This window comes from Silene latifolia, chromosome 9 (genome assembly GCF_048544455.1).
Source record: "Silene latifolia isolate original U9 population chromosome 9, ASM4854445v1, whole genome shotgun sequence".
Taxonomy (NCBI): Eukaryota; Viridiplantae; Streptophyta; class Magnoliopsida; order Caryophyllales; family Caryophyllaceae; genus Silene; species Silene latifolia.
The window spans coordinates 56,368,832-56,381,385 of NC_133534.1; the positions used below are offsets into that span (position 1 = coordinate 56,368,832).

The window sequence follows — 12,554 nt, forward strand, 5'->3', positions numbered from 1 at the left end:
TAAACCAGGACACTCGATCGAGTACCCAAGGTACTCGATCGAGTAGTACCTTCTACTCGATCGAGTGCCCCTGACTACTCGATCGAGTGCCCAACAGGTCAGAAACTATTTATCTTCGCAACTTGCCCTTACTCGATAGAGTAATGGCTACTCGATAGAGTACCCCCCAAGACATAAATACGGAGTATTACAGCAGCATCAACAACCTGCTCCCCACTCTTAGCCGGCTCAGCCCCAACGTTCTGCTCCCCTGGGGAATTGACCTCCAGTTCATTCTTCAAATTATGCAGTCGGGATACTTGAAGCAAAGAAAGGCCATCTCGGTGCGCAGGGTCCCATTTTGCCCTGGCCTCGACAGCTCGACATGGCCGCCCTTCCCTTGATGTAGAAATAGAGGGAGGCATCATCTAACTTGAACTCCAAATCATCCCTCTCCTGGGTAAGCTCTTCATTCCTATCCAGGGCTTCCTGCAACAGCCGCTTGCTCGAAGCTGCCTCAGTCTTAGCAGCATCCCTCTCAGCCTGCACCCTTGTCAAATCAGCAATTTTGGCAGCCAAGTCAGCCCTTGCAAATTCCAGCTCAGACTTCAACCTATCATAATCTGATCTCATCAGATCGATCCTGGCTACCAAAGAAGTAGCATGATAGGCATTATGGAGACAGGTCGCGGCACCCTAACCAAAAGACAAGAAAAGTATGAGTAACTTGTACCAACAATAGAAGACTACCAAAAACAAAACACATGGAAATGATTCCAACATACCTCCCTCACAGTAGCCAGGGCACCAGCCAAGAGGCTGATTGAATGATCCACTGAAGCAACTGCCTGAGTAGCAGTCTCAACAGGGTCAAGAGTGAGCATGACATCTGATTTAGAGGCTGCATAGTCCCTGATTTTCACCCTAGCAGCCTCCAGATTATCCAACCTGGCTCTCACCTCTCTGACCGGGGCAGAAACATCAACATCCTCAATTCTCCTTTTTTGGGCTGCTGAACTTGTTCCAGCAGGGACAAAGCAGTGCGATAGTGACCTTGGCAAAGATCGGATCGCTCGGTCAAGTCGATGACAGTTCAGTATCCCGCTTCCCGAGGACCTTCCTCCTTAATCTTAGCGGACCGGGCCGAGAGGTCAGCCATACCAAACCTGGCAAGACGAATAGACGACCTGGTAGCTGCAACACGAAGTGCTATATCAGCAATATAAACCAAGTATCATCAGGAAGCCCAGGTAAAAAGAAAGGAAAGATAAAAATAGACTTACAGCCTGAAGTGCTGGCACCAGCAGCCCCCGACGCCTTAGCCCTGGGAGCACCATCAGCCTTCAAACAGTGAGGAAGGTGACCAACCCCACAACAAAGAGGCCAGGACCTCTCCAAAGGAGGAATAGCAAGGAGAGCAGAGACATTGGGAGTAGGTTACTCAGTTTCAGTAACCCAGTCATCAACTGCACACATAAGAGGTATGACTTATTATTTTCATTTCATTTTCTCACTAACAGGAAAAACATGCAGGTCAAAGAAAGAAATCAAAAGGCTCACCAGCCACACATGCCTCATGATTTAAATACGCCAGGTCAGGACCCACAAAATTGGTCTTGGCAAACATATAGCCAGCAGCCCAGCCCTTATCATGGCCACTGTCTAAATTGCTCAGAAGAGGAGTAGTTGATGGCCTGACCTTAAAACTTATACGGCCGGGAGTGTTTATTTTAACAGCATAACAGGTTTTCAAATCATCAAGAGAAAAAGAGACATTGTGTTTTTTACAGAGGTTCTCAATAGAACATACGACTTTCCACACCATCGGCATTAATTGATAAGAGGGAACACCAATCTCCTTAATAACCTCAACCATAAGAGGAGAAAAAGGAAGCTTACAGCCTGCCCTGAAGGCCCATTCATGTATGCAGAACCAACCAGGACAAGCCCAGTCGGCCCTGATAGGAGAATCCTCAGGGATCCAAACTTCAGCATCAGCAGGAATAATCCCCTTATCCTTCAAAATCTTCTCAAACTCAGGCTTCAAGCGGTTTGCAGGAGACTGATCCTCATTTAAAGCCTTGGTAGGCTTGAATTGAAAAGCGCCATGAGATATTGAAATCATATCCAATGGGGGATCACTTGACTTATCTATTGCGGGAGATGGAGCAGCAGAAGAAGCAGGTAGAGTTTCAGAAGAAACTTCCTCAGAATTCTGAGGAGGAGGAGTAAGCAGAACCGCCGCCCGGTAGATTTTTTTCTTTGCAGCCATTGTTTGAAGAATTATGGAAGATTGATTAAGAGATTTGGAAAGTTGAGAATTAAGAAAACTGAAGAGAAAGAAAGTTAAGAGAAAGAAGACGAAGAAATTATGTTGATGAGTTCAAATTAATGAAGCACCCAAGTATTTATAGCAAAGAAGATTAGGGTTTCAGCCGCAAAATAATTAAGGAAGTTGCAGTAAATAAACCACGCGTCAGCAGTTGTAGTAAAAGAGCCGTTACAGGAAACTGATCAGGGAATATTTAACCGTTGGGTGATTTTATCAAAATTAAAGTTATCTCCTCATTTTTTCGTCCTGGCACTACCAATAAGGAGATAAGGGGCAATTGTTAGGCCTGAAAATCCGCAGACCACCCTGATCAGCATTTCATCTAAACCTGACTGCCAGGCTCTCAGGGTGCCAGGCTCTCAGGGCACATGAAGTTAGGCGCCAGGCCATGGAGAGGACAACGGTCCAAATATCAGGACAATATTTGACCATATCCGCGTATATTAATGGAAATAAATACGCAGCATTAAGTATAAAGATTATGCAGTAATTACGGTAATTAAGAGGGAAATATTCAGCAACTATTGCCAGCAATTATGGAGAATAGTCATCCTTCAATGCTTGATCATACAGCCGTTCAAGACAGGAAAGCTATATAAGAGACACTTTGAAGATATTGAACACAGATCATTCGTACACAAGAAGAAGAACACATATTACTTAGAAATACAAGCATTATTGTTATCTTAAGAATATTCTCTCAAATCATATAGTGAAATCCTCTCCTGGCTTGGTGCCCGTGGTTTTTTCCCATTCAAGGGTTTTTCACGTACAAAATCGTTTGTCTTGTTATTTTTGTTATCTTATTTATAGATTAATATCGTACCCTGTCAACCTGACCAGAAATCTAATTAGAGCTAGTTAACCCTGCACAATATCACCCTGACCTGATTTCGCCTTGCGCAAAATCCACACAAAACAAGTATCAAACTTTTTTCTTTTTAGCTGCTTTCTCAGCAGCTACATCATCTATGCGAAGAGGGCATGTTCTCCTGTCGTGGGTTACTCTTTCTTTGCAGTATGTACATAGCCTCTTTGGCTTGGCTGCTTTTTCAATGGCCTGTTGTTTAGCTGACTTCAATCTTTTTCCGCTGCCCTTGTTGCGTGCTTGTTCCGGAGGGTGGATAGTGACTTCAGACGACGAGTTGCAGCCCAACAGCATCTCCATCTCTTGGTCTTTTGTAAGCGGTTCAATACATAACTTCTGCCGGAACTCAACTAGGAGGGATGCTAACTCTTCCGTGTGTTCAACAGGTAAAGTTTTGAGAACACTAACTATCTGACGGAACTCTGACCATACGTTGCACAAATGTCTGTTATCAGACTTAGCCATATATGAATCCTCAATGACATTCCCATTCGAATCAAGCCTGGAAGTAAAACAGCAGGTTACTATTTATCATGGTGACAATGTTACTATAAGAAATTATGGTTACAATGTTATCAGAAAAAACAATTCTTGTAACAAGTCAAAATCCTTTGTAATAATGTTTTCGAATCAAACCTGTTCGCTGCGTGTGTGTTATTTAGCCAACGATCTACAATGTACTTGCTTGGTATTCTCCCAATTCCTTTGCCCTTGTACACCCACACAATATGCCTGCAGAGTAATCCAATTCTTTCGAACAATTTACACTCGCATACTGCATCTGTGCTTCTAAGGTCCAACCTCACCTTGAAAATTCTGTCTGTCTTAGCATCGATTACATGAATTATGCGCACATGCTCCTCCTTCTCAAAGTTATCAACACCACATGAATCGGCAGCCATTACTTCTTCTTGAAACACCTTGAACACAGCATGTGTGTATATAATAGCGCCATGCTTTTCTATAGGTAATTGTCTTAAGCTCGGGGAATGAGTGGTCATTTGTTATAATCATCGCACCTTCGTGTATAGCGCTGCTGGTCCATAGCAGTTTGGAACCTGGTTTTAATGCAACAAGGATTCGACAACAAATTATTTATGTAACAATGAAACAATGGTACTGTTACATACACTGTTCCCGGGTACTGTAAGGAATGAAAAAGAGTTGTTTACCTCATCCAAAATTCGACCAATGTACCAAAGTGATTCTCATAGCGCTTGAAAAACGAATTTGTACTTTCGATCATTTGTGTTGTTCTTAATATGCAGCCCAAGGCAAGGCCACGATGGTAGGCAGGAATCCATTGGTGTCGTGCTGTCGAACATTGTAGTCAACCAATCATTATCTTCCACTCGAAATCTGAAATGACCTTCCGCCACTTCTCTTCGAACTCCGACGGCTCCATATCAGGGTCCCAAACAACAACGTTGAAGCGAGCAAGGAAGTCCGTGTCTCTCGCAGAGTGCTTTGAACCAACTTTGTCCGTGATCTTTTGTGTAATATGCCACATACAATAACGATGCCTAGCTGTCTTGAAAATGAAGGAAAGCCTGTTGTATGCCGGTCATAATGAAATAGCAAGTCGAACGTGATATTGACCAAAGTGATAGGGAAAGAGCAAGTGAGTAAATTATATGTTAGTAATTTAGTTCTGATAACATTGTTATTGAATAACCTTGTAAAAGAGGAAGAGATGGGACAGTGGTAGTTGGAGTCAGAATGTTGTGGTACAATAAATTTAAGTAACTCTGTTACAGTAACATTGTCACACTATTACCTTCTTTATGCCAGGGCATTGATCCGTGATCATGAACTGCGGCTCTTTTTGTCCCATGGCAGTCAAGAAATGCTGAAAGGTCCATTGGAAGGAGATGTCATCCTCGTGTAACAGGAGACAACCGACAAACAACACCGACTTTCTGTGGTGATTAACACATGTGAATGGTGTAAAAACCATATCATACTTGTTGGTTCCGTAAGTAGGGTCGAAGCTCACAGCATCCCCAAAGAATGAGTAGTTTCTAATACATATAGCATCACCCCAAAAGAACTTTCTTAGACGGTTTTGCGGATCAACATCATAGGCGAAGTAGAACTGGGGTTGGGTCGCTTTGAGTTTCTCGAGTCGATCGATGAAAAGGTCAGCATCTCTTAACCCAATATAGCACTTTATATCTCTTTGAAAGTTCTTAAAATCTATCAATGTACCACCGATATTTTCATACCCATTGACAAGTTCCTTAACCTGTCTAAAGGTCAATCCAGCGCCAATATTCAACTTGGAGTTGTCCAAGATAAGCGTCTTCTGGAACATATCAAGGGATCGTGAAATCTTATCGAGATCTCGTTGCTGACGAGAGGTGAGACGATGATTGTGGACTTTAAAACTCGTCAATCATAGCCGGGCCATCAAGGCCATGTAGAAGGGCAAATCTGACGTACGCTCGGCATCCAATTCTTGTGATTTTAACTCGTCGTGTAACTGTACTAGCTGTGGACGAACCATCACCCATATTCTCATCATCCTTGGTTCTGGGACGCTGTTTCGGTTTAGATTCCCTGAACCCTTGACGGTTGCAGACTACGAATTTTTGGTGTGCAACACCACCTCGTAGTGTTTTCGCATCGTGCTTCCGAGGGGTAAATCCACATGCCCGAGCATAAACCTCGTAGAACTTGATTCTAGCCTCAAGGGAGGCGAAAACTGCACCAATGGTAGGTCTAAACTTGTGCTCAACCACACGCATCCAGCGCTCATCTCCATTAGGCGTGTGAGACAGAACAAGCTGATTATTTGGTTGAGGATTGGGTTGCTCTTGGACAATTGGCGTAGAATGGGGTTGAGTGACAAGATTTGAGTCTCGTAATACAAAAAGGAAAATACGAGTATTAGTGACCGAAATACAACGGTGGTATTACAAAGAGTACACATTTACAGTAATACTAGTACTATGACAATGTAGTGACATAAGGATGGACGGGAGAACAAGAAATATGCGAAGAGGCTGGACTACAATTTAGAACAAGAAACTAAAGTACATTGAAGTAACAATGAGAACAAGAGGACATCCGTAAGTGGTACAAAGATATGTTATATGTGCAATAGAAATGAATATATGTGATTGTGTTACAGTAACATTGATATTGTAACAAGCTGAGCCTGTAAGCATTGACAGCAGAACAGGAATATACAGACAGGGGAACAGGAATATACAAGGCAGGAAAAGAGGTCAAATATAATGAAATTTGACCGAAATTGAACGAGAAAATCAACAAATACAAGGATATTTGACCTAATATTTAAGACAAAAGCAACTACGAGTATAATCAAAGGAAAGGAGACCGTAAATTGAAGTAGAAGTGAACGGATTTCATTAAAATTGAAGCAAACAGAAAATCGATTAACCTAAAAAACTGAAAAGCAACAGAATAAAGATAAATATAATCAAAATTGACGGAATGTGACGATAAAGCAGCTGCGATTGTAAGCAGAAGCAGAGGAGAACGCAAATATGAAAATTCGATAGGAAAAACAACAAATACAAGGAGATTGCACCTAATATTTAAGAGAAAAGTAAATACGAGAATAATCAAAGGAAAGGAGACCGTCAAATTGAAGTAGAAGTGAACGAATGTCATTAAAATTGAAGCAAACATAAAATCGATTAACCTAAAAAACTGAAAAGCAACGGAATAATGAAATTACAATAGCGAATGATCAGCGACATAGAATCCAGATGAAATCGCGAAAAGGAAAACTGAAAACGAAAGGATTACGGAAATTACCTGTTTGCATGTTAATGTCGGTAGAATCTGCATCCATTGTAGCAACGAGAACCTGGAAAACACACGAATTTGATTGATTTGTGAATGAATTGATAAAAGCGAATAAAAAACAGGAACCTAAGGTTTGTTTGCTTGATTCAGAGGATTATTTTGACTTAGAGAGAGAGAGATAGAGAAAGCGAGGGAAAGAGACATAGGAGAGAGAAAGTGAAACTGAATTATGAGGGGGAGGTTTGAATTCTTAGCTTTTATACGTTTGTTATAATTTCTGAGATTTAATCTCAGCCGTTGATTAGGAGTAGATCTAATGGATGAGATTAAAATGCTAGACTCACCTAAGATACCTAGACTCACTTGATGCAATTTCTATATATATATATATATATATATATATATATATATATATATATATATATATATATATATATATATATATATATATATATATATATATATATATATAGAATTAGGATCAAATGAGTCCACCTTCCTTAGGTGAGTCCATAAGTCCTAATCTCAGCCATTAAATTATAACCAAATCAATGGTTAAGATTAAATCTGAAAAAAAAAGCCCATATAAAACCCCCAACAAATTCTAATTTCATTCATTTACTCACTTCTCCCTTACTCCCACTTCTCTCTCTAAATCTCTAAACCTTTAAATCTCTCCTCTTCCTCCTCCCATCCCGCCACCACTGCCCCACGTCTCCCGCCTGTGGTCTGCCTCCCTCGGCCACAACCCGACGCCGCCTTCCACCTCTCCTCTTCTGCCTCCCTCGGCACCACCCGCCGCTGCCACGCCGCCTTTGTTTTTTTTTTTTTTTTTTTCAGATCTGAAAACATTATTGTTGCCTGTTGGTGGTTGGAGATGCGTGATATTGGTGTTGTTGCTGCCACGCCGCCTCTCTCCTTCCCCTTTCTCTTTTTTTTTTCAGATTTGATTGGTGGTTTTTGAATGTCACTTTAGTGTTGCCGTCACTTTTTTTCTGCGTTCTCTCTTTTTTTTTTTGGTCGTGGTTGTGCTGCCGCCACTATATCCCTCCCACCTTTCTCTTTTTTTTTTTTTGTTGCAGCTTTTTTTTTTCGATCTATGATGTTGTTTTCTTGTTAATGTTTATTGTTTTTGGTTGTGGCTGCTGCCACTCTACCCCTCCCCCTTTTTTTTCAGCCTTTTTTTTTTCCGAATCTGTGGTGGGGTGATGTCGCGTCTTCTATTTTTTTTAATGGTGGTGCTTGGTGGCGGCAGTTGCAGGGTGGCGTCGTGGTGGTTGGTGAAAGTAGCGGTGGTTGTGGGTGATTATTAGTATAAAGTTTCAGCTGCATGGATTAAAGTTACAACCCATATGTACTAAAGTTACACTGATACGGACTAAAGTTACGCTCTAATATGGACCAATTTTACTTGTTGAGGACCTAAATTACATAAATTCAATTTAGTATAAAGTTACAATCCAAAAAAAAAAGTTTCAAAAATTATGACTAAAGTTACAATCGTAAAACATTAAAGTTCCGTTTATAAAGTCATAATATTTATGTAGAATTTATAAATCAGTTAAATTTAATAAATAAAAATTTTTATATTAAAAATTATTTAAAAAAATTAAAGTTTTAATTTTTAGTATTAAAGTTTCACTCGTAAAATATTAAAGTTATATTTATAAATCTGTAAAATTAAATAAATTCAAATTTTAATATTAGAAAATGGCTAAAATAAATTAAAGTTTTAATCTTTAGCATTAAAATTTCACTCGTAAAATATTAAAGTTATATTTATAAAACAGTAAAATTAAATAAATTCAAATTTTTATATTTGAAATTGTCTAAAAAAATTAAAATTTTAATTTTTAGCATTAAAGTTTCACCTGTAAAACACTAAAGTGACATTCAAAAATCAATTTTACATATTTAAAATAAAATTTTATAACATAAATCTAAATTTTTATTTATAAAATTACCTTAAATATTAAAGTTATAATTATAAAGAATTAAAGTTTCACTCATAAATTAAAGTTTCATTTATAAAACATTAAAGTTTTCATTTTAAAATTTTCAAATCGCAACCATCAATCTTAAAGATCAATGGCTAGAATTAGGACTTAGGGACTCAATTATTTAGGTGGACTCATTTGAAATTTGCTATATATATATATATATATATAGATTCGGGATCCTATGAGAACCATCAAGATAATGAGAACTGTGAGAACCACTCACATCTAACTAAAATTAGATATGAGATGAGCGCTGATTTAACAAAATTAAAAAAAACAACGACCGACGTCTCCCCTTCCCCCAAACTCTTCACTCTAATTCATTTACATAGATGCATTCTCACTCATCTTTCTCTCTCTCTCTATTCGACGATCATCCTGTCCGATTATTCGCTCCGATCATCCTCTCCGATCATCGTACTTCTCAAATTCACTTCCCAAATAAGGTTCAACTCATTCTTACCAGCATTTCCGAACTTCCAATCCGCTTCAACCGCCATCAACGAGGTTCATCCTTTCAAATTAAGGTAATATGCTTGTCAAGTTAATGGCGATTCTACTCCAAACATTCCCTAATTTTTTTATTGATGTAATTTTTCCTCATATTCATCAATTTGTGCCATGCTATTAACCCAAATTCCCTAATTAAGCTAATTAATTGTTGTTATATGACAAATTCTTCTTTATGAAATTTCTAGGTTGTAGTGCAACAAAGTAAAACCAGCGGAAATTACCGAGAAAGGCTCGCTGTTTCTGGTATATATTACTTTTCATCACATTACAGTTAGTAGTAGTTGTTGTTAAATTTTATGCTCGGAAATTGTTGAACTTTTGCTTACATTACTTTTCTACGGCTTAAAATAGCTTGAAAATTCAATTATTAGTCAACAAGTTCTATTTTTTTTTCAAATGTCGATTATTGTGTTCTGTCTGTTGAAATTGATGTTTTGTTGTCAACTAAGCCGGATTTTGTTGATTTGCTGCTGAAATTGTTTATATTTCAACATCAAACAATACAAATTTATTATATGTTTTGAGCTATTAAAGTTAATAATTGTTGTACCGATTAAAGTATATTTTACAGTTTTCCACTATTTAAAAATCTTCACCCTTTTCAATTATGCATATAGAAAAATACGGAAAATTGGTGCAAAGGTTGGGTAGTTAATCTCGAGGATGTAGATAGAGCACTCTTTATTGAGAATTATGTCAAAGACAATACAGAATCTCTGAGTTGGATGGGCCAAGTTAAAGATGTCGAGGTCAATGGTAGTCGTAATCAATCATATGATGTTTTTAATGATCCAGATCTCGTGTCAAAAATCTTCCACCTACTTGATAGCTGCTCGGATAGGACAAACATGGCCATTGTCTGTCAACCTTGGGCTAAGCTCTTCCTTTTTTATCCGTATTCACCCCCGTGTTCTAGTGGCATAACTGCAAAATAAAATGACGGTGTTGACCTAAGTACTTCGAGTAAGAAAATCTGCATAGTCTTGTCCCTTTTTTTTGTGTTTTATCTCTTTATCAAACAAAAAAAATGGTATAGCTTTTGAGTTTAATAGCCTTATCAGTGCATGAAGCAGCCTTGCACATGCATGAAAAAGAGATATATGTACATTAAACAATATTGCAAATGCATGAACTATGTAAAAATGACATTGTCGCATAAAAATAAGCTAAGTAACAGTAATTTTGACAGCCTAATGTAACTCAACTTTAAACCCTTTGCCGTCCTAAATTTTAGGATCCATGTCCCCTACTTTTAATCTCGTCCTAAATTTTATATGGGCATAAAATAAGATTATATGTGCATGAAATAAGGTTATATGTGCATGAAATAAGGTTCTATGTGCATGAAATAAGTGTTAAATGGGAATGATATAAAATTATGTGCATGAAATAAGGTTCTATGTGCATGAAATAAGTGTTAAATGGGCATGAAATAAAATTATATGTGCATGAAATAAGGTTCTATGTCCATGAAATAAGGTTCTATGTGTATTAAAAAGTTCTTCAGTTGCTTAATTTTTTGTTTGAATTTCAATTGTTTTGGCGGATTGTTGAAATTATACTGAATTGAGTGATGTGGTGCAGAAAAGTGGTGACGATAATGATCATAATGATGGCAGAACTAAATCAATCAAGGATCTCGACCGTCATAGTAAGGTGATTATTTGATTTAATTGAAATGAAGCTTTTTTGTTGATTTGAGTGAAATTTAGAATCGAAAATGTATCTAGCTATTTGATTTATTTTCCATATGTCGAATTGAGTTGTGTTATTGGAAAATATGTGGAATTTTCTTGCTTGAGTTACTTATAATGGCGCCATCTTATTTTGGTATGATCAAGAAATGCAAATTTAGAAGTACTTGAATTGAAGTTGGGGTGCATATTTTCGGAAACTTCGCGTTTGTAAGAGTTCTGTCAATCATGTTCGGGATGGGTATATCACGTATATGTAGTGCCAGAGCTTTTTCTTTCATCATTTTTTTGTGGATGAACTTCTATGCTTCTTCGATTTTTCTTGCTAAACACGTGGGATCGCTTCGATGCTTCAGAAGCTGAATGGTGGTTTTGGTCTGTGGACTTGGAATCATAGTGAAGAAGCATGCTGAATGTGTACGTCATGGAAGGGTCAAGTCACGAGAAAAGTATTGTGGCTTTGTGGAAGTTCTTTGTAATTGCTCTAATTGTAGTAGGCCTCAAGTTTTTGGGTTTTAGTTAATTCAATTTAATTGTATAAAGGGGCACCAGGACAGTTGACATTATTGGTTTCGTTCTTATGTTGTCTATTCTGCCTCTAATATTCCTTCAGTAAAGATTTCGTCTGCTAGGCCTCCGAAAGTTTCATAGTTGATAGTTGCTTCATAGTTGATAGTTACTTCTGATTGCTTTTTCTTTGATACTAAGTTTGATATTTAGAAGAGAGGAATATACTAACTCTCATCTATATACCGTTTAACTAACCGTGGTTGGATGTTGCAAATTGTCTTGTCTTGGAACACCTGGAAAAAGATGCGCATTTAGTTCACCTGGGCATAAATTTAGAATCTGGATTAGGGTTTTTTTGATGCATTCTTTGCGAGTTTATGTATGATTCTCGTCAGTGAGGTATGTCAGGTATGTCCTTCTGAGGTTCTCTTTCATTTTATTTAAGGTACGCTCTTTAGGTTGTGCATATATGATATACACTTCGTAATTAAAAAGTATGTGCTGTTACTTTTACCGCCTCCTTCATCACCTGATTTAGTGTCCAGATCTAGTTTGTGCTGAAATCTTCCTTATGTAGCTATTTTTTTTTTTGATAGATTGGAGATGAAACATTCATTATAGCAACTTTGATAGCGATGCGACATCCAAAATCCATTGCTTTATCTGGTGCTCTTAGTGCTTTGTTTGTGATGACACTAAGTTATTTTTAGAATTTGCCTCAATAGCTACATTTCTTTACGTGATTCCAAGCATCCATTATCTATTCCATATGATTTTCTTTATTCTCATATAATAAATTATTGTAACAAAAAAAAATACAAAAAATTTCTGAAATTGCTTTGAGAATATTGATCTTATTATTTTTTCCGGCGTTGGAAACC

At 37.9% G+C, this 12,554-nt stretch overlaps 1 protein-coding gene across 1 annotated transcript; it reads right to left on the bottom strand.

Moving 5' to 3' along the window:
• Nucleotides 1–3,236: 3,236 nt before the first annotated feature.
• LOC141601063 (uncharacterized) lies at nt 3,237–5,493 on the bottom strand. Its single transcript, XM_074421323.1, has 3 exons — nt 4,957–5,493; nt 3,816–4,099; nt 3,237–3,681 (listed from the first exon to the last, which is right to left on the bottom strand). The coding sequence occupies exons 1-3, from the start codon at nt 5,491–5,493 to the stop codon at nt 3,237–3,239; spliced, it is 1,266 nt and encodes a 421-aa protein (XP_074277424.1).
• Between the last annotated feature and the right edge of the window lie 7,061 nt (nt 5,494–12,554).

Bases quoted from the DNA above. Each gene is read 5' to 3' on its own strand.
- LOC141601063 (XM_074421323.1), bottom strand. From the start codon at position 5,493: ATGTTCCAGAAGACGCTTATCTTGGACAACTCCAAGTTGAATATTGGC. The intron at 4,100-4,956 runs GTAATAGTGTGA...GCTGTGTTCAAG, and splicing joins AATGCCCTGGCATAAAGAAG to GTGTTTCAAGAAGAAGTAAT. The intron at 3,682-3,815 runs GTTTGATTCGAA...TTTTACTTCCAG, and splicing joins AACACACACGCAGCGAACAG to GCTTGATTCGAATGGGAATG.